Here is a 22,174-nt window from a genome sequence, read left to right on the forward strand (position 1 = left end):
GGCAACCTTTTTTTCTTCATATTAATTTCAGCCATATAGCTAAAATGTCCTTAGTGGGAATATTATAATCATACAAGGGACTTAAAATGATACCTGTGCACTTGACAATTTTCTTTGATATGTGTATTTATTAAGGGATTTTGTAAGGCAAACTAAAACACAGTACACACACACACACACAGAGAACTGTGAGCAAAGCAGACAGATGTGGAAGCAAAAATGAGAGATAATGAGGCAGAACCACCTCATGGAATGACAGTGAAAATATTGGCAAGGTATTTATAGATCTGTGAAGACTCTTGTGTCTTTCTCTATATGTAATATTTTTTGGTCCATCTTCTGACTTTGGCCCATGTGCCAATGGAAGAAGTCTTTTCACACCATCTCGGATGATTTATTTCATCCCGTATACAGGGGAGAAAGGTGAACTTACCTCTCCCCTTACCACAGAGAGCAGGATAAGCATGAGGACTGTTTGAAAAGACTAAAATCAATCCTGCCTGAGTGTAGGGATAGAGCAGGGATCCAGGAACAGGACCAAGGGGCAAAGTGAGGAAGCAGTGATCCCACCAGGGCCTGGACATCCCCTCGTCTGTGGAGCAGGGATTTCACGTCTGAGCCCTGAAATGCCCTTTAAATGAAAAGCCCTTTAAATGAGGAGAGGATCAAAACATGGGTGAGGGCAGGACAAAGACCCACATGCTGACCTGAGCACTGCTAACACAGGTCCCAGGACAGTAGGGGAGGGTAGCAGAGCTTGGTGGAGATGATTTTTTAATTGCCAGTTCTGGAGGCAGCTGGGGTTTTAGCAACCATTTCTCCTCAGCCAAACTGAACAGCCGCCAATGTCCAGCACAGTCCTCATGAGACCTAAAACAGAGCTAACCTCCATGGAGGGCTCTGCTTTTGCAGCTGCGTGCTACAGGTACCTGAATTACCACTTCAAGAGCTTGCCAATGCATCTCTTCATGGCCCTGCAGGCACATCCCTCTAAGTCAGACAGCAAGGCTGAACTACTGCTGGGACACCTCAGCTGGCCATGGTCATTAGGCAGCAGCAAGTTGTTTATCCTCCTAGCTTCCCCCCCGCTCAGAGTGAGGCAGGCAGAGTAAGGACTGGAGAAGTGCTATCCGAGGCAGCTCAGCCAGTCCTGTGGCCAGGGACCATGGATATTGAGCCAGGGAGAGAAAGGCAGCTTTGATGCACAAGAAAAGTTCCTCTGCGCCATGGGAATCCTGCAGCTACTCCAGAAGCAGTGCAGCTTGCACACTTGTTTTCAAGGGTCTGTATAATGCATAGTCGAACCCCTGATGAGAAAGTTCACATGATTTAACAAGTTTGCTTAAGGTTCTAGTAAGAAAGCAGGAGGTAGACCACAGGTAGTCTTTATTGCAAGTACCTAGGTAAGCCATCTCTCTTTCCCTATCATTCTGCCTTTGGGCAAAACCAGTGTTTTCCTCCATTTAAACATCATCACCTCATTAGAGCGTTAACAGCAAGGAAAATGTATCAGTCACAGGAGGCAAAATTAATGACACCAGGACAACATAGTTACCCTAAGGCTTACAAATCAAGGGGACATTTCTTCTTGGGGAGTGATGCCTTTCATTTGTGAGGTTGTCTTTCTATGGGATTTCCGTGGAGTGCATCACTCTGATTCCCTAAGTATAATCATGCCCAGTAAACAGAGAATTCCTTCTTCTTTAGAAGTATTCACCACAATCCAATGTACCACAGAAATTATTATGCTTATGTCACTTTTATTATTCATTGATGACAATTCTACCTACTAAACAAACAAACACAAAAAAATTCCAAAGACCAAAAAAACCCACAAAGGCGGAGATCTTAGGAACCTCTGAAATACAGTAATTGTATGGTACTTTGCACTGATGCAATTTGCTGGAAAAATCAGATAAAGAGAAAATTATTGTTCTGCTTCATCAAGCTAAAACCAACAGCCTCTGGATGGATATTGTATATCCATCATATACAATAACTTAGCTTGCTGAGAATGCCATATCTCCTGGTGGGAATGTGGCAGCAGTTTTGGGTGCTTACCGTTGCATCTGAGACTCAGAATCATATTCTGTGATATCAACATACATTTATGATCAACAGAATAAGGCTAAGAGCCATGAAGGCACTTACAGAGCCAGAGCAAGACCTGCAGAAATATTTAGGTGTCTAAATCCTTTTTAGGACTCTCATTCCCACTGATATCACTGAGCCCAAATACTACCAAGTATCTGAGGAATATACGTGAGCAACGCCACTTATGGCAATGATATTTACAGACTGGAGGAGACACAACATGCCCTACCCAAAGCAGGCAGGAGATAGAGGCAATGCTGAATGGAATCAGCAGGAAAACATAGAGGAAAGATAGAGGAAAGTACAATTTTTCCCTAGTTCCAGCTTCCTATTTCCAGAAGTGCACATGCAGGCACATACACTAATATAAATAAACAAAACGGCATCAAAAGAACACTTCTCTTAGATCAAGATTTAAGCTACTTCCCTTCACTTGGTTAACTTGAGAATACATTTGAGCAAAAATATGGTCTTATGACATGACCTGGATATAAAAAGGGCATGTGACATTCCAAAATTGAAAGCTCTTCTTCAGCAAAATACCACTGAGGCCTCACAAGACAAATACTCCAGTGACTGTCAGATTCAGGTGATTACAGAATGAGTCACAGAAAGAAATGTCTCTGGAGTAAGTACAGCTAAAGCCATCTATATGTATACATTGACATAGTCTGAGGTCAAACAGTGAGTAATCAATTTCTGAAATGGTATGTGAATTTTCAGCTGTGGGACTATTGCTGAATGTAACAGGAGTCATGCTGGTAAAATCCTATCAACGTTTCATGGAAGGAGAATCCCTGCTAAGATGCACCTTTTTGTGCCTTAAAGCACTTGTGAAAATAGTTGGATTGGCATGCTTCACATTCAGTGAATGCCTTTATCCACAGGCCCAGCTCTGGAAGAGGAAGGTAAGTCTTACGCTACAAAACCTCTTCAGTTCTGCATTTGGCATTACAGGATAGTCCATACGACGTGTTCATTCTTCCCTGCCTCTTTCTGCTGAGGCTGATAACAGAAACATATATTACTGTCAGCTCTGGGGTGCAGTGGGATATTTCCACATAGTTTATCTAATAGACACTGCACAATAAAAATTTTCAGGCACCATTTTATTTCCCTCCACAAACCAGGAGCTCAGAAATGAAAAGCCCTTTCAACAGTTGACATGCTCCTGATTTACCCAGCTAACCTGAGCTAGACTACAAAGAATATATAGCCATAGCAGTCACAACGGATTGTATAAATGCACTGGAGCTGGCTTTCACTTAGGTAGTTTGAGGGCTGCTACCAGTGTAGTCATGGCAGGCTGGAATTCACTGGAGGCCGTTAACCTCAGGCATTACAGCTTGTGCTGAGCTCCGTATCATCGCGGTGTGGCGCAGAGCACCTCTGAGCAAATTACTTGAAAGCTAACTCAGATATTTCTACACAAGCCTCAGTCACACTTGTGACTGAGTGCAGCCAGTCCCAGCGCTAAAGCCTTCCATGTGCAAGTGAGTCTGTGGAAATAAATCTAAAAAACAGTGAATCAGAAATCTTACATCTGGAAACTTCCCATTGGAACTAGAAGCCTATAGTGCAAAGTTACTTAGTACTTATGTCAACTTTGAAAATATTCAAATAAATGTTTTAATTCTTCATATGTCCATCAAACTATTTTTTTTCTCTGAGCTCTCTACTCTTTTTTCAAATATTTACATTCCAAGTCATGACAAGCACCTCACTGCAAGGCATCTCTTTCTGACGTCTTCCTTCCTCTAGTGGAATAGAGAAATGGGTAGTATTTGGGGAAATTGAATTGTTTGCTTTTCTTATGACATGAAAAGATCCAGGCACCTACGTCTTTTCTTATCACAAAACAGTGCTCACTGGAGTGAGCAAATGGAAAGGCAGAGGCACTCGGCCTCACTGGGAGCAGGCAGCAGAGATGCTCCTCAAACCTGATTCTGAGAAACTGCTCAGTTGCTTTGCATTAATGAAGACAGAGCTCTTCGCTGCTGATCGGCATGTGAACTGTATAATGTGTGCAGAGGCCTGGGACACTCCTAAATGTGGTTAAATAAAAGATGGCATTACATCTCTAGTCATGAAATCTGTGCTCCAGCATAGGGTCAGTCAAACGTCTCCTGGGTAATCTTATTTTTAATAATGTTTTACAAAGTCAGATGCCAACTCATCTAAGACACCGCATGGAACCACAAGATAAAAAAAGTTCACTGAGAAGAGAAGTCAGGAGGGAATATCTACTTAATAAAAAAAAAATATTAATAATAATATTGAAATGTTGTCAACCAGTCTAGGCTTCTACTTTCAGTCAGAATGAGCTGCTTGATTCTGCTGGGCATACTCACCTCAAAACATTTATTAAAAAAAAAATTGGTACTTTGTTCCTTTCTCTCTAAATATTTCTTACTTTGTTCCTTCTCTGTGATTCTGATCTTGTGCTGCAGAAATTAATGGAAGTTCAGTTATAAGAGTCAATAGGTACAGTCTCAAATACAGGGCTTGGTCAATACCCCTCTCTCTGGACACAGAGCAGTCTCAGAATTAATTTTAATTCTTTTTTTTTTGTTCCTCTGAGCTCAGACAATCACTTTATTTCATAGTTCTGCCAGCTTTTCCTTTAATGTCTCCATAACGTTCCTTGCTTTACTGTCAGAAGGCATACGCAGGACTTGAAGAAAAAGAGCAGTTTGGGTGACTAACATTACTGAGGAGACATTGATTTATGGCTGCTAGGGAATTATACACCAAATGATACATGGGACACAGATGAACAATGGGATTTAGAGAAATGGGATGGCTCAGGGACAAATGACAACAGAAACAAAATAAAACAAAATGAAACAAAATGAAATTTTCCTTCTATTTTCAAACCTTTCAGCTATTGGGAACTTCCCAATTTTTGCCTCCTTATAGTTCAACTCATTTCCATACAATTTGCACAGAATATTACTTTGAAATTAATTCCTCCCTCCTGACTTTCATCTTCAATGCTCCCATCAGCTGATCTGTTGCATGTTTAGCTCAGTCTCCTATCCCCTCCCTTTCACACATCCCCTCTCCCTTTGGGAATCTCCTATGTGATCTCTCACATCCTGAATACCAAAAAGGATCTGTCTTTTAACTCCAAGACATCCTCAAGGCACTTCTTGGGTGTCTTTCACCAGCAATTTTTTCAGTCATCAGTTCTTATGTATAAAATAGCTGGAAGAATGGGAGAGGGAATGAGAACTCTTCACCAGCCCAGAAAAAAAGCATCTTATAAACTGAGTGGCTTACTCTTTTATCAATACCAAACCACCTGTTGTAAGGAAATTATCAGCTTTTTGATGCAGGATGCTCACTGCATTGCTGAGAGGAGCATCACATGGCTTTCACATAGGCTCAGAGCTCTGCTGACATAAAGCATGTCGCAGCATCAGGGCATATGGTCTTTTTCTGGTTTCTACCACCAGTGGTCATGCTGAGTAGGAGTCTTCTACAAAGTCATCCAAATGAGACTGAAGAGCTTATTGGCCTGAATTTAATCTGTCCCTAATTATTTATAACTTTGATAAGTCAAAGTTGTTATTTTATGAAAAAAAGAGTTAAAATTTGTTTTTAACAGATTGTGTGTGCTTTACCTCACACAAAACACACCTCAGAAGCGTGACAAAACCAAAATTCTCAGGGGTATGGAGCCAAAGAGCTGCAAAATTATTCTCAGGAGTATAGAGCCAAGGAGCTGCAAAATTCTCCCAGATGCTTATTTTCGGGATGGCTCCTATAACCAGACTGACCAAAGGCTTTTAACACCTCAGACTGCTCCTTCTGATGGGATATCACTGTCTGGAAAGGAAAATTGCTGCAGTCTGAAACCCTTATGTGGAGTGGCCACATCTGCATTTTAGTTTGGCATGGGGGAGAGTATATGCATGTGTTTATGCATAGACAATAGGCTACTTTCACTTCTGGTAAAAAAGAAGTTTTTACATACACTTCTGGTTTGGCCCCATGCACATAATCTGCAGGCATCTCTTCAACAACTGCTTTAAATTGCAGTGTGAGAGTTTATAGCAGTATTCCAGCCAAAGTGATACTGTTATTTTATTTATTATTTAGGACTAACTCTTCATTAGACAAAGGAAACAGCACAAGAAGAAAGAGCATTCCTGATAAGACAGTTTTATAGCCTAAAACGAAGACATAAAGACAGCACACATTGGGAATGTAGTCATTAGAGGCAGCCTAACATAATGAGTATCGATCTGGTAAATTTTAATCCTAGGTTTTCCTTGACTAACTATGCTGGTTTAAGGAAAACATTTAGCCTCTTCTCATCTATATTTCCCCAAGTACAAAAGCAGAGGAGATAATACATAGACATGTTCCCAGGATGGAGGAAGAACGAGCTTGTTCATGCCGTGCGTATCAGTTGAATATCAGGGATGATTCTTCAGCTAGTCGCAGATGTGCCCAGTTACTTCCATGCAGTCCTGGGCTTTGGAGACATAGAAACACACAGGTAGGGGTTACTAGCTTTTGGAGGAGAGCATCATACCACTACTGTGTTTCCCTGGACAGCCCGCTGTTTGCTATAGCCAAAAAAATCTCAGCCCCGTGACGGGTAGAAGCAGTTGCAGTGTCTGACGCTGTGGTGCGTAACACCCAGGCCCTTGGGGAGGAACCCTAAAGGCCTCGTACAGCCCATGGGCAGAGCGTGATGCTTCAGCACAGTGGAGCACCATTTGCTGAGAGCAAACAATTCGCAATAGGCTCTTCGGGGGCCCTCCTGAAACCCTGCTTCTCAGCAAGGTTGAGGTACCTCACTCAGGATCCACGGCTCAGAGCATTTTCCACCAAGTCAACACATACAACCTTCCTTTGAAAAAGCATTCAAGAATTTCAGTCTTTCCTTCTAAAACACAGCTAGCTTTGTGGCCCATAACAAAATGTTGAGAGATTTCATGCAGAAAGAGTCCTTTCTAGAATCTTCTACACCTGCCTCAGATTGAAGGGATGCAAACTTGCACCTCCTAGGCTACAAGGCTGTGGGTTTCTTGGGAACTGGGGTGGGAAATCTCTCACTGTCTCCTATTCAGAGGGGATGGGATTAATCCTAAAGTGCAGCTGTAGTCACTTTTAAAAATATTTAATAGGTGTGGATAGCCTATTGAACCCAGCAAGTTGTGCAGCAAAGCACTTAGGATACAACATTTGGCAAAAGAGAGAGAAAGTACACTCACGCACATTTGTATTAGTGGTCAGGGCAATTATCAGGAAGAGTGAGAGAAGTGCTGGCTCCCAATCCCTGTCCTTACAACTTTTTCTGTAACAGTTACATCAGCTGCCCCTAAGGGGTAATGGCTACGACAGTCACTTCTGTGCATCGCATCAAAATGGTCAAGAGTAAAAGCTCTCCCCTCTCAGGCAGGCAGCTACATCACAAGGTTGAAAAGCCATGTTGCCTGTCTATTTTCTCCCTGGCTTAGTGAAGTTTGAATTCTTTGCTGCAAAATGGGCCACTCAGAATATAGTCCTTTGGATCAGATGATACTGAACCCTTTAAGCTGAGGGGAAACTGGACCAAAAATCTATATATTGTAGTGGGAGGCAGGCCACCCATAGACACTGATTTGTGTTTGTGGGGTTTCTTTTTTAAGTCATCACAGATCCACCCCGAGAGGAATCTCTTTTCTGTGGAATATAAGGCAGGCTCTGAGATACCTGGTCCCTACAGGAGGTGGAGCAATGCCTCATCAGCGAGCCTGGATTTGGCTGAGGAGTAAGGTGGGTGCTAAGCGAGGCAGCCTGGGGCAGTTCTGGGCACACGCAGGAGCAGAACTGAGAGAATCTGAGGAGCTTTAAAATAAAACAGTAATGCACTGCCAGCTTTACACAGCAGGTGGATGGGGGATTTCCAGGGGGTTTTGTTTGTTTGTTTGTGGACTTATATTCTAAGTCCTGTTTTAACAGCTTCCTTCTTTTATTGGCTCATGAAGCCTTTATGCTTCCACTCTACCCAGCTGCTGACATATAGCTGAGGCATAAGGAGTAATCAACGTGTCTTCATGTCCTTGCACTACCTGAGCACGGCTGGTAGCTGGCACAGTTCAGATAAGCCACTAGGCTGCTCTAATTTATCCCTTACAAGTAACTGAATGCTTGGTGAAAGGCACTTCTCTCTCATGAACTGCACTGCTCAGATCTTGCATGCTTTCCAGAATCACAGCCTTTATATTTCTGTAAATTTTGAATTTTAACCATGAACTTGGTGTTTATGACATTGGCAGATCACTCTTTATGCCAGACATTGTGTAACCTTTATCTTAGAGCTGTGTCAGACCCCGTACCACCATGTCTGCATCATTTTGGGGGCTCTTCCTTGAAGACTGTTAAAATTACTCATTTCTGTGAAAGACTGTGAAATGCATATTTAGAAGCTGAACCATCAAACATACATTTTATGATGACTTAATCAGAGATTTATATTCATATTTCCAGAGGGGGAAAAAAAAGATAATGAGTCTGTCTAATAAAACTGCACATTTCTGTTTTATTTATACTTATTCCTAGTTACTATATCACTGCATGTAATAGATTTGCAGTTTATAAATATGTATATTTATAGTAAATTAAGTGTCCATTTTTTAATATATTCTATATATAAATTGCATGTTTTCAAAGACAGCCGAAACAGAACAAGATACTTAATGAGTGACCCTAAGGCATTGGCTTCAACTGTATAGAAAATTTAAATCTAAACATGACACTGGATGTAATGAAAACAATACAATTAAATTAGAACACAATCAGAACAATAGTGTCTCCTGCTTTAATATCAAAGATCTTTGGCTCTGCTTTGACATTTGTTTTTCATAAATTCCCTTGGCAGTTTATGCAGCAGCAGACCAATATTCCATGACAACAGCCAAATACATTGATATCTCTTAATTAAATCACTAGTTCTGAATAAAGGCAACACACCAATACGATATGGATCACTGTGGCTAACCTTTTAAATATAAAAGAAGACCAGGGACAGATCCGCAGCTTGGATGCCATGTGGCACTGGTTGGCTTGTGCTTACACTGCTGCATGCTCACAGCCTTTCTGACTTGCTTTGGAGGGAGCTGGCTGCAGGAAGCCCAGAAAGAGATCCAGGGAATGAGCAGACAGCTGAGCAGTGTAGATAATCATGGGGGCTGCTTGAGCTTACTGTCTGGCCCCATTTGTCTGGAAGCCTAAACATAACGTAACTGGCCATGCAACTCCCCTAGCCTACTCATGTTCTGGGAAAGAACCTGAAATTAAAAAAAGATGGGCAGAAGGACAAGTTCCATAGCCCTCTTTACCAGCAAATTTAAAAGAAACACAATTAGAAAGATCCTTGCGTAATTGCCGTAAAAAGGTTTCTGCATGAAAACATGCATACCCAGGGCAGGAGCTGAACATCATTTCCTTAGCTACATTTTTGTAGTTGGAAGAAAAATGAAACAAAACCAAACAAGCCCGATATCCTGTGGGTAAGGATCCTTGTACAGCATCTAACTGTGCAGTGAGATGTGTGTACACAGCTTCATCTGAAAGCAGCGTAAAGTTGTAGATGTGTTTCAAGGCAGAAAATAAACCAGAAGTATACATCTCTAATAATGGATCCTTGCACATCTCAAGCAAGCTATATTTAGGCAATGGCCTGGCTACATCCAAAAACTGGCCACATAGCCACCCTCCTCCTACAATGAACTTTCAGCCCATGCCCTGCAACGGGAATGCACCGACAGTGTGCACTTCCTTACTACATGCTGTCATGCCTGAATGGGATTTGAGTCTCCGTCGGCCATGGCCCTTTGAGGCTCAAACTGTGTGGAAAATAGCCCAGTACAGGATACTCACAGAATCTGACTTCATGGCCAGTAGTTGTTAGCAACTGAAGTCTGGCTTTCGGAAGTTTGTTAACCACGGGAGAACAAATCACTGCAGCCCCGCAGCCTACCTTAGGTATGCTTTTCAACTTTTATATGTATTTACAGGTTGTTTTTCCATCAGGTATTTATTGTGAAGTGTCATGTCTAGGTTAAGGTCGACTTCTGCAGACAGTGCCTCTTCTTAGCACAAACATAGAAGCTGCTTTTATTTATTAAGCTTGATGCCATTGATTTTGCCCTTGAATGTCATTCAGTGGTTTCCATTAATGCTTTTTTAAGCATTTCATTACTGGTCAACTCAGGGGCCAAATAAGTAAGCAATGGGCTTGAACATATGGGAAAAACTGACCCTTGTTGCCAAGGAGTTAAAGTATTAAAGTGCATAAGCCATTTCCTGTAACAGTTGTCAAGCTAATTTTCAGTAAATTACTTAGTCCATGTGTTTATTATTCAAATATAAACCCACTGACTTGGCATGAAAATGACATTACACCACTGTAATCACAGACTAATCTTTTACAACTACAGTCACTACACCCCCAAACGGCATCCCTTTAACTAGACTTCTCTGAGTTCAGAAGCAGCAGCTTTTGAGCAAGTTAATTCACACTGCATTGCACCATCCAGTGATGAGGGTAACACTAATGGGCACTATTGCTGCACGCCTCCATGTAACTCCATAAAAACTAGAATATTCTTGTAGGAAATAATGACTTAATGGGAAAGAATGCAATTAAAACATAGAATGACATTCAATACAAAAGAAAACCACTATCATCTTCATTGTAAACGTTTTCCGTACCAAAAGATAACACACTTCTGGAGCTCTTGGTGACAAACTCCCCTTCTCTCCACCCAGTGCATGACAGCTAGTCTACTATTTAAAGTATTTGGCATAAAGGGCATAGTAGTGCCTATAGATAAATAGTTTCCTCTATCTGATCATTTCTAGCTTATGTTTAGATTTTAAGTGGTTTTAGAAGACGAAGGTGTTAAAAAGTGGAAATAATTTAGTAACCTCTGAAGGTCAACACCTGCTAGGAAATTTTAAATTCAAGCTGACTTTCCATTAGCCCCACGTCTCATGTTGTGATTAAGTTGAAGATTGATCCCTTGTATCATGGCATTGCACACAGTGCTCTTGAGGGAGCCTGAGCTGCATATACACTAATCTAAGATACCACTTCACCATCCCTGGTTTCTACCAGCGAGAAAGCACATTCTTGGCTAGTTTTATAACACAGGTGCCCTACGCTGCTATTTCTGGTTTTGTTGAGGAAAGCAAAGTGAGCACCAGAGAAAGTACAAGACATCACTCTGATTTGTTGGTGGTGGTTTTTACCATTACAAATATAACATTAATATTAGTCAGGTAAAATGTACATTATGCAGGTTTCACTTTTTATTATTTTACAGACACCATGCTCAACTGATGTTATAACTGAAGAAGAAACAGCAAGTCTACTCATAGGACCACGAGTGTACGTTTGCTGTCAACAGAAAGGCTCTCAGGGACTTCAATTAGTATTAGATTGCAGTCTTCATATTTACATTTAAAAGTATTCCCCTCTGTGTCCTTACACAAATTATTAGCCTATTCAAATTCCATAAAAGATAAGTGTAAGATGAAAAAGTATGCATTAAGTATCTGACAGACAGTGATTAAAAAAAGGCAATTTTGAGAGCTGTCACTCTGGCACTCCTCTCTGGCTGTTCATCAGGGAGGCAGTCCCTCTCAGTGCCTGGTCATTTTGTATCTGATCACTTGGTGTGTCAAGAAGAACCAGAAATCTGGTCCTCTGCTTTCAAATGATTGTATAAGACAGAAAGATACAAAAAGAAACGATCTTTCAGTATACAGTACTGCTGTAAAAAAAAAAAAAAAAAAAAAAAACAACAACAAAAACCTGTTGTTGATGTCTAAACATTTATATATTCACCTGTTGCTCTCCCACTATCTTCCTGAATTTTCTAATTCACAAGAGCACGTTAGAGAAAAGCAGTAACTAATGATGAAATGCTTTATCTGGATAAAACACCTTGTTCCAGTAAGTAGCATTTTCCTCTCTCTTTAGAATGCGTAGCCTTTATTCCACAAATTAATCAAATAGCTGCTGTTTTCCAGTAATTCAGACTAGTCATAAAGGTATATTTAATTATTGTATAAGCAGTGGTGTAAGATAAATGGGTTCCACTCATTTGCCTTTCCATGAAATCTGAATTTTCTGACACTCTAAAATGCCTACGGTGGACTAGGAGAAAGCTATGTAACTGGTCTAAAGCAGAAAAAGCTAGACAAATGCATGAGTAGTGGCACAACTACCTTGATCCACAATGTCTTTGTGAAACACAGGAAACAAATATTAACCCCAGACTACATGCAAAGCCAGATAGAAGATCCCTAGCTTAAACCATTGTTCCTGCAGACCTCTTTTATGCTTAAAAGTTCTCGCCTTAAAATACAAAAAGTGTTATAAATTAGGGAATCATTCAATGTTTCATACATCCATCCTTTTATATGATGTAGAGTATCAGTATTGCACAATAGCGCATATCCCCAAAAAGATCTGAAACAGATTAATGAATGTTAGAAACTGTATTATGGTCACAATAAAGACTCAGTACAAAAAATATCTTTATAATACTTAACTCCATGCAAGACAGATTTATTTCGACCTCTTTGGAGCTGTACTTCTTATTCTTTAAAAGTAAAAAATATGCAATATAGAACAATAAGTATTTTCAATTTTTTAAAAAAGTTAACAAGACTTGGGCAAGTAGAACATGGGTGTGCATCATATTGACTAATAAAAAAAACACAGCTGACAAGGTTTTGACTGGTGATGTGAAATTCAAAACTGCATGACTTAACTCTCTAGTTCTGAACTCTGAGATAAAAAATATCCTTCAAAGGAACATAGCTAGGAACAAGAAAACTTTTCAGTCCCCTCACCAGAAGACTGAGAGCTCCAGGAGACCTCAGAGATGTGAAATTATGAAAAAATGGTGAAGATCTGTTTATCAGTCCAAACTGCTGCAAAATACCATCCTGCTCTAGGAAGTGACTTAATAAAAAAATCGAAAATAAGAAATGGCAGATTCTTTGCCATGAAGGGTTCCTAGGTGTCATCAGGTGGCAGCTTCACTTTGGGAACACAAAAAAACCATGGGACTTTGAGGGGAGCAGTGTTTGCCAAACAGCTCAGCATGCACCATACAACGTCCTGCATACCGTATCTGCTCTACCCACTTGAACATCAGGGGAACAAAGCTGTGAATCTGTCTCCCCCTGTGTTTTTCATTAAATGGTTTTAGACACATACTGGGGAGCAATAAAGAGCTGTCTTTAAGTTGTCCTATGTACAGGGACTGCTACTATTCCTGGTTTTATCTGAGCTACAAGAGATGAAGCAGAAGTCTTCTTTTAGTGTCCCTCCCATACAAAGGGCAGGAATAAGTTCTTCATGATTGCTACCTTGCTCAGTTCAGGCAATTTCTGCCTTCATTTGCATTCTCTAAAACTTCACTGATACTCATGCAAACGCACAACATGAATGTGAGAGCCTAATGCAGTATTACTTACTACAAGCTAATGTGGACTCCAGTTCAGGAACTCAATAAGCATTTTGAAAACTATTCTGAAATTAAAACTTAAGACTTCCCTGACTAGAGGGTTTTTTTAACTTGTCAGCTTTCAAACCTTTGGATCTGAAAGCTGTACTAGGTTCCTCGTCACTCAGACATAAGAAGCAGTCAAAAAAAGGCACTTTGTTCCAAATCTTGTAATTTGCACATGTGGTACAGAGGGAAGAAACTGATCTTTGATCTAAATTTAAGTAAACACTTTTCTCATTGACATGCAACTTTCTTCTTTCCTAACAGTTCATTCACTGGCTAAGAAGTGATTGTTTTTTTCCAGTCGTAATCAACTTTCACAGCACTGCTAACAAGGCTCAATACAGGAAAACATGCATTTCAGTGACCAAAGCCAATAGATATGAGCGCAAATGTACATTGGCATCAGATTTGTTAAGGAAGGAAGCATTTTATCAGTTTTCAAAGTAAAACCACATTCTGAGCTTTAAATTGGCATAGAAGAGCCAGTTTTGGTGGAATTATAGGGCTCTCCAGAAACATTAAATATTTGCAATTAAAACTTCTCTCCCAACTCCTTTCATTCAAAGCCACAAGACACCCTGTGCTCACTTCCATAGGGATTTACAAGACTACAGCAAGGAAAACTTGCTGTGAATATTAATGGTTGCAAAAGAAACCTCCAGTCCACAGCCTTCTTTGTGCTGGAATGGTGGTGGTGACTCCACAACTCAGTCCAAATTTTGGAAGAAAAGGGGGGAGTCATGGAAGTGACAAACAGAATATGGTTTTTATGTTTTGTAAGGAGCCTGAGAAGTTGGTTCTTATCATTCAGTCAACATTCACAGGATAAAATCTTCTGTGTGCATGCCTTGAGTCCTATCTCCTTAGGGGAAGAAGGTTTTACTTTCTTCAAGTTGAACAAAAGCATAGCCCTTTTCTTCAGACACTGCTATAAAGAAGACAACAGCTCAGCATGGAAGTGTTAAAGATATTGTCTTCATGGCTTAAAAATTTCAGGAACAAGTCACCTCAATTGCTTTTAGTGTGGAACCTGGAATCCTATTTACTACATGGAATTAGTAAGGTCTTCAGAAGCAATCTCTGACAGCTAAACATTATTGTCATGTGAAAAGAGGGTTTTCAAGCTCTGGACCCTCATTACCTACACTGCTCTCCCAGTCCTCTCCATGGATCGACTGATCTCCATTACACTATCACACTGGAAAACTGAAAAGACAATCAGAACCCAGAGGTAAAACCCTCAAACCTAATCAATTAACCCAAGTTGAAAACCCAAAACATAATCAATTCATTAATCAGAAGTCTTAAAAAAACTTACCTTTAAAATTTGGTCTGATTCTAGCATCATACCCTGATGTCCTTCCCATCAATTTGTCCAAAAAATCTGAAGGAGACAGGGTCTGTGAGGGGGATTTTCCAGATCTTGAATCATGTTCTTTACAGAAAGTCGTCCTAAATAAATTATTAGCCACCATTAGCTAATATTTAGCTTGTATTGTATTCAAGTCATGGAGAAATTATAGCACTAAATAAAATTGTCTCAATTCAGTGAATGTAGCAATTAATATTTTTATAGAAAAATATAGTCTATTTTTCACCCAAAAACTTTATTCTAGAAATAAAAATGAGCTTAAGGTAGTATGCATTGACAGAATTTGCTATTCAGAAAAAAAACTTCAGCTTTAAAAAGAAATTTATTACAGCTTTAAGACTTTAGAAAATTCAATTTACTCTTCATCTTAATGTATAGAGCAATCTTACAGGGTCTTTGATATCCTATTTTATATCATTGCTTTCATTACATGTATGCCGTTAAAACTATATGTTAACACTGGTTTAAGGTGGTCTTAAACTTCCAAACAACAGCTGGCTACACTCACCAAGGAACACTGAAAAATATTGCTTTTGTTAATGTTGGGAAGGATACAGATGCAAAAAAAAGTTTTTTACAGATGCTACCCGACAAAGGTTTAAATCATGCTAGTGAATGTCTGGTTCCTTCCCCAACATGGCAAAAAGGGTTCCAGAGTCAGTCACATCTGATCTTAGCGGGTTTTTACCAACGGACATTGAGTAATCAAATTTATCAGTATTATCACCAGCTGGTATTTATATGCAAGCTCTTGGAACACATCTCTGTTTTCAGGATTTAAGAGCAAACTTCTGGTACCATATCATGCATGCGAAACACTGTGTACACAGCATATTACATATTGAAAGCACATTAAATATTGCAGAGAAAGAGAATTTAGGAGTTGCCCATGGTTGTTCCCTAGGGAAAAAGAAACTAGAATGAAATGGTCATATTTGGTGTGTAGAGGCACAGATTTAATCATAAAGCATTATCTTGATTCTTAAATAACCAATTTCATTGTATCTATGTGTCAACATAATCTTTGAGCTATATTAAAAGTAGTTCTATAACTGTGTCTTCTTAACCACTCTCTGTTTAAATATTTGCCCAAAGGGAACCACTCACTTTCAGGAATGTTTCGTGGGGCAGGGGTTGTGCATCTATTCGCAAGTATAAACAAATTAGATATACATGTGAGCATCTGAAATGAGAAGCAAATATCAAATCCTTCATGCCTTTACAAAAGCACCAGAATTGTTAAAAGGCAAGGTGATAGTAAATTCTCGTGGTGCGATTCCCTGTGTTTTTTCAGTTTCCATTTACAGGGGGCGGTTGCTTCATCTTGCTTTTGTCATTGACATGGTACCATTACAAAATATCTTTAATTTTTAATACATAGTAGATGATATTCCCCACTTAAATACTAAAAACATTCAGTTAAGATAATAAAAACTAGAAAATTCATCCAGTGTGTTTATTTGGGATGTTCCTGTACAAATTACTTCGGTTTTCATTCAGAGCCCACTAGTTATGAGTTGCGTTGTGATCCCAGACTCACGAATATAAACACTATTTCACTCTGTCACTCTATATATACCTCATTACTCATATAAAAACACTTTATACGTGTACATGTAGATACACAGCAGTGGACAGTGTAATAATGAATCTCAGCTAAAATGGTGTTTTGGTTCATAAGAATGACCTGTTTGCTTTGTACTGCAAAAAGTCAATAGCTGAAGCAAAAGCTCATGAAACATTAAAAAAAATTAGAAACAACAATCATAGGTACTGGTACGTCAAGTGAGCACAATACTGGTCTCATCCCGGGTTTTCCCCAAATCAGAGGACTGGCTCTCCAATTGCAAATAACTACATCCCTGACAAAACTGGTTCAATCGTTTCCAGAGCTTGAAGAGGAGGGAAACAAAGCAACTTCCTAAACAACCTCTGGTGGGAGCAGAGAATTTGCATTTCGGAAGAAAAACTGAAGAAAATGTTTTTAGCTATACTGATACTCAGTGAAAAAACATGTCTTTGAATCAGAGAAATGGAAAATAGATCACCCAAACTTGAGATTATTATTTTTTGTGTTTGTTACCAAGCAACGAGTCTCCGAGTGTAAAAGGGATAGCCTATACAGAATGAACATGAAATACTCTCAAATATAGCAAACAAACTAGGTTAATGTGACGTAGTATCTTTATAGTTATGATTTCCACAACCTTTTGACAAAAATCATCACATAGAGTCGTATCACCTACCTGAAGTGGTTTGTCTCTAAGAAAAATGCAAACAAGGTTGTCAAAATTTTCACTAGCTGCCGGTTCATTCCTCCTGCTTTCTGTGATGATTTGGAAAATATCCCAGAAACGATTCCAGAGAGACGCAGGGAAAAAGTAAGCTGGTGCTGCCTAGATTCCCAAATTCAGCAATAATTTAATTTTCTTGACAATCAGGAAGAGAAGGTCTGGATCTCTACAAACTGGGGGTAAAAAAGAAGTGCCAGTCCTTGGAATCATGGTCAGGTCAAGCCTAGGCTCATCTCCAGCAGCCAGCACAAAAGAGACAAAGCATCAGACCTGGTCGTTCCCCCGCCTCGCTTTTGGTGATGGAGGGGGGGGGTGGGGGGGAAAGGAAAGAAAGAGAAAGAAAGAAAAAAAAGGAAAGGAAAAGAAGAGGAAACCCAACTACCCGAGGAGCATCACGCAAAAGGGAATAGCGCTGAGAGCAGTTCTGTTGCCGGTATGTTTTATTCCCCTTTCGCTTTGAAAATTAGTATTTATGAACGGTGGTGGGACTACTGGATCGGTCTGCTTTGCCCCTCTTTGGGCAGGGAGGCGTCGGCGCTGCCGGGGAGGGAGGGCTGGAGGGAGGGAGGGCTGGAGGGGGGCTGGAGGGAGGGAGGGCTGGAGGGGGCTGGAGGGAGGGCTGGAGAGGGCGGGGGCCGCGGGAAGCCCAGCGCCGGTGCCGGAATGAGGCAGGCGGGAGCGCACCGCGCTGTGAATTCAGCGCTCGGACAGCTCCGCCGCCGCGCATGCGCCTGCGGCGGCGGGGAGGAGGGGGCGAGTGCGCGCCTCTGTGTCCGCGTGTGCGCGCCCGGGGGCTGTCTGCAGGCGGTGGGGCGGTTGTGAGGGGATGTGTGTGAGGGGTGTCTCCGTGGGGTGTGTTTGCGGGGGGGCGTGTTTCTGCGTGGAAGGCATGCGTGGGTGTGTTTGCTGGAGGTGCTTCGGGGAGTGTTTCTGCCTGGCGTGGGGGGGTGTGCCTCGGTGCGTGGTGTGGCGTGTTTCTGAGCGGGGGGCGGTGTGCTGCGGGGGCTGTGTGCGTTGGGACGCGCGGGGGGTGTATCTGCGTGGTGTGTTTGTGAGGGGGGAGTCGCTGCGTGGGGTGTGTGTCGGGGTGGCTGTGTGTGCGATGTCTCTGTCAGTGGGATCGCGCGTGTGGTCGTGGGAGGTGGGAGGTGGGTGAGCACACGCCGCTGGAGGCGCTGCCCCCGCCGGGGGCCGGAGCCCGCCGCCGCGGACGGGCGCTGCCGCCTCCCCGGGCCTTTCGCCCGGCCGCCGCCGCCTCCCGCCGGGCTGGCGGCCCTCCCCGGCGGCGGGCCGCAGGGCGCCATGTCGCGCCCCTTTGGGAAGTGCCGTCTTCCCGCAGGTATCTGTGGCGAGGCAGCGGGGAAGACCTGCCCTTCCTTGGTGGGGAGAGGGAGGAAGGAGCCCCTGCTGTGCCGTGGTGAAGGACGGGTGCAGAGAAGGGCGGCCCCCGCGACAGGAGCTGGCCCCTCTCTTGGGAGCTACTCCATAAAGACCTGAGTGGGTGTGAGGAGGAGGAAAGAGTGGTGCGTGGGGAGTTTGTGGAGAAGCCAAAGGGGGGGAGATTGTGCAGTTTCCAATTGTTACTCGGTTTTATTTCTCTTCTCCATGTCACAGAGAAGAAGATAATGACAGGCAGCTTACAAGGGGATGATTCCATCTGCAGACCGGGCATGCTGGAAGGAGACACTTCTCTTTTTATACACGGGGAGTTGAAACAGGGGATGCAAGTACCCAAGACCCCACAGATGGCCAGTGATGGAGCAGGGGGGTGAGCCCCAGATTTGCCATTCCCCAGAGTCCCAGTCCTGTGTTCTTCCTCCAACACTTCCCACAACTTTAACTGCTCAGTTACAGGTCCTCATGTTAAACCCAAGCTGTCACTGAGGTGTCATGTTGTTCAAGAGAAGGAAGAGAATAACTTGCCCCTCTGAAGCACACATGGTGACTGATGGAAACTCTGCTCAACACACTACAACACTTAGCATTTTAGTAACATGGTTTTAAATGGGCAGCTGGGGAATCTCATCTCGTGATGTTCAGGGAATATAAAATGCTTTTTCCCCTGCTACCACCATGGTTTTCCCTCCCTCCCTCCCACCACTGGTTACTTTCTGGTTCTGTGTACTCTGCAACGCCCTGAGAAGAAGATGGGTGCTTCCCCACCAGTTCGGTTGGTTCCCATTGGAAAATCCTAAATTTAGTGTAATCAGAACCAAATCTGTTTCAACAATCTGGAAACCAGTTCCTGCAAATAAGTTGTCTTTTTTGCCCATCCTGCACTCCCAAAATAAATGAATTACTCTTCTTCAGTTTTAGGTCCAGCTGTATTCTCCTGCCACAGAACCGGTCCACCTGAACACTGCTTCACTTCCACACAAATACTTACACACACACACACACATTTGTTGTATCTCCAAGTAAAAATCCTACCACTTCATGACAGATACTCTTACCATGTTTGTAGTCATCTTCAAAAATTGCTTCTGAAAAGTAGTTGTTCTGTTCCCACATTAGCAAGAGATCAAAGCCACTTACTGTTCATTAAATGAAACTCAGTTGTTGCATTTTGTTCCTTTATTTTACTTTAGTACTGTAGGACATGCCTGAAAAAGTCTACCATACTAGCTATTCATAGGTGCAAATGCTACATAATACAACATCTTATGTACAAATAAATGAAATAACTGCAAAAAGCAGTCCAAATATTCAACCGTAAGTTAAATCCTTTATTGCCTGGGAAGGTCCAGCAGAGGAAAGGCCACAGAATTTGTTTTTATTAAAACTATCAATGTTTAACAGTAGAGATTGAGGGTTGATGCTGAATCACTGTACTGTAACATCCTCTAACCTCTTCAGAAGATAGGTCCTCCTGCTAACATATTAAAGAAGAGGGGTTGTGTTACGTCTCCTGCTGCAGTGTCTTTGTCTTGTTCTGAGAAATAAAGCTCACAAAGCTGCATCTGGAAATAATGAACTGATTTTGAGTCAACGAAGACGTACTTTTCAGAATTTGTGCCTGTCCCCATCTAGATAGGAACCCAATAACACTGCTATATATTGTTACCTTGGGTTAAGATAAATGGGGAAATTGGAAAGCGACAATTTCTATCAGCTGCAGGAAAAATCTATGTCTCTTTAACCTACACTGCCACCTGCTTAAAAGTGTGGGGAATCTCAAGACTGCTTGCAGAGTTCCTAATGCAGAAATCACTGAATACGGCAGGTATCTTTCCAATGAGGCTGTTCACATGGATTTTGTGACATGACATGCTTTTAAAGACCTATAAATGTTCATTACCTTTTTTGGTGGAAGAAAGTAACTGAACATTTCTGTAAGTTTTCTAACTAGAGAAAACCTACTTGAAAGTCTGCTTTCCAAGATTTAGCTGCTAGCAGCCATTTTCTGCGCTTCGCAGCTATTTGAAATGCTAAATAACTATATCCCTAAGCTAAATAAAAGTTGCAGGAAGTTTTTTAAAATAACCTGCCCTTAATTGGGGTGGGGGTTGTAAAAACATGGTGAGAGATGTAATAACGAAGCTTTTAAGTGTCTATTCCATCATTCCTTACACTTCCAAATACCTTGAGGCTTCAGTGACACGTTACTCAGCATGGTGGTTATATGGAAGTGCCAAACAAAACTTAATTATTAAGGGTTGGAAATAGTGCATTACTAATGCTAACTTAAGTGACAGCAACTTTCTCTAGAATAGCTCTCTTCTTGAAACTCTGAGGGCTCAAACCAACCATTTTCTCTAATCAGAAGGTTCCAGGTCAAGCTCCCGTCCGTATTTGGGGGAGACAGATTTCAGTGAATCCTTCACCTCTTTTCCGTGAATTAACACATGCGTGGAAAAGTTCATGCTTTCAGCCATTCCTGCAACACCGTCTCTCCTCAGCCTCCTCCAATTTAAAAAAAAAAAAAAAGTTGTTTAAAGTTGTTTTGAATACTGTGAGTCTCTAAGTTGTCATCATCCACACTTAAATAGTGTCTATAAAATGCACACCCGATGGTGAGGGATGATTCACAGCTCTGCAGATCAGGGGGAACCATTTGGAAGCAGTGCACCTGGATGTACACGGCGCTTCCTGGTGTCCCCTTCCTGCGCAGGAGGCAGAGCTGCGAGCAGTACAGCCATCGATGCGCAGCAGTTTCTGAATGAGCTGTGTACATCAAGTTGCACGGATGCGGTTCTTTCCAGTGTCACTCATCTGTTATCTCTCACAACACGTTTCTGACAGCAGAAGTGTGGCAAATGAGTGGGAGTCAAGGACTCCCACCCAAGATGGGACGGGGAGGCTGGTCGTAAAATGGCACGGGGAAGTGACGAAAGGTGAGAGGGAAATGCTGTTCTTCCAGTGAAGAGGCTAAATAACACATCCCTGTGGTTTCCCAGGCATGTACCAAAGCTTAATAATTGTACTAAATATGATATATTATGTCAAGTATGAACTAATTCAGTCATTTCTGTATTCCACCTGAGTTTCTTAAGCACTAACTGCTGGGCAGAAAATAGGACAGAAACACCCTGTTTCCATGTAAATGGTTTTATAACAGTTAGTTGATGGCATATGATGTATGTTTGTTTGCACTGTGTATGCATTTTTGGAAACCTAAGAAATGGAAGAAATAAGGTCATACCACTTTCTCAAATTATGATAAATAAGTGATCCAGAAACAAGCTTCTGAGGAAACAAAATCCATCACTTCAAATATGCAATTAGTGTCTATAAGAAGAGAAAATTCAATATAACTTTCAAAATGGTATGTCAGATTATCATAATTGTTGGATGTTTGTTAACAATGCCAAGTGTATTTCAATATACTGCCAAATATTAATGAATAAAGAGTACAGTCTATGTAAAAGGTCCAATTATACTGAAGG

General features: G+C 41.5%; 1 protein-coding gene across 2 annotated transcripts in view; it reads right to left on the reverse strand.

Moving 5' to 3' along the window:
• The window catches only part of GLRA2 (glycine receptor alpha 2), a 127,966-nt gene extending 110,658 nt beyond the window's left edge, over window positions 1-17,308 (reverse strand). For both annotated transcript variants that reach the window (XM_072852856.1, XM_072852848.1), the window contains exons 1-2: window positions 17,241-17,308; window positions 14,941-15,074 (exon numbers count right to left, since the gene is read on the reverse strand). In XM_072852856.1, the coding sequence (XP_072708957.1) occupies window positions 14,941-15,074; window positions 17,241-17,308 (202 nt within the window). The remainder of the gene's footprint in view (window positions 1-14,940; window positions 15,075-17,240) is intronic.
• Window positions 17,309-22,174: the final 4,866 nt, after the last annotated feature.

This window comes from Ciconia boyciana, chromosome 1 (genome assembly GCF_034638445.1).
Source record: "Ciconia boyciana chromosome 1, ASM3463844v1, whole genome shotgun sequence".
NCBI classification, from domain to species: domain Eukaryota; kingdom Metazoa; phylum Chordata; class Aves; order Ciconiiformes; family Ciconiidae; genus Ciconia; species Ciconia boyciana.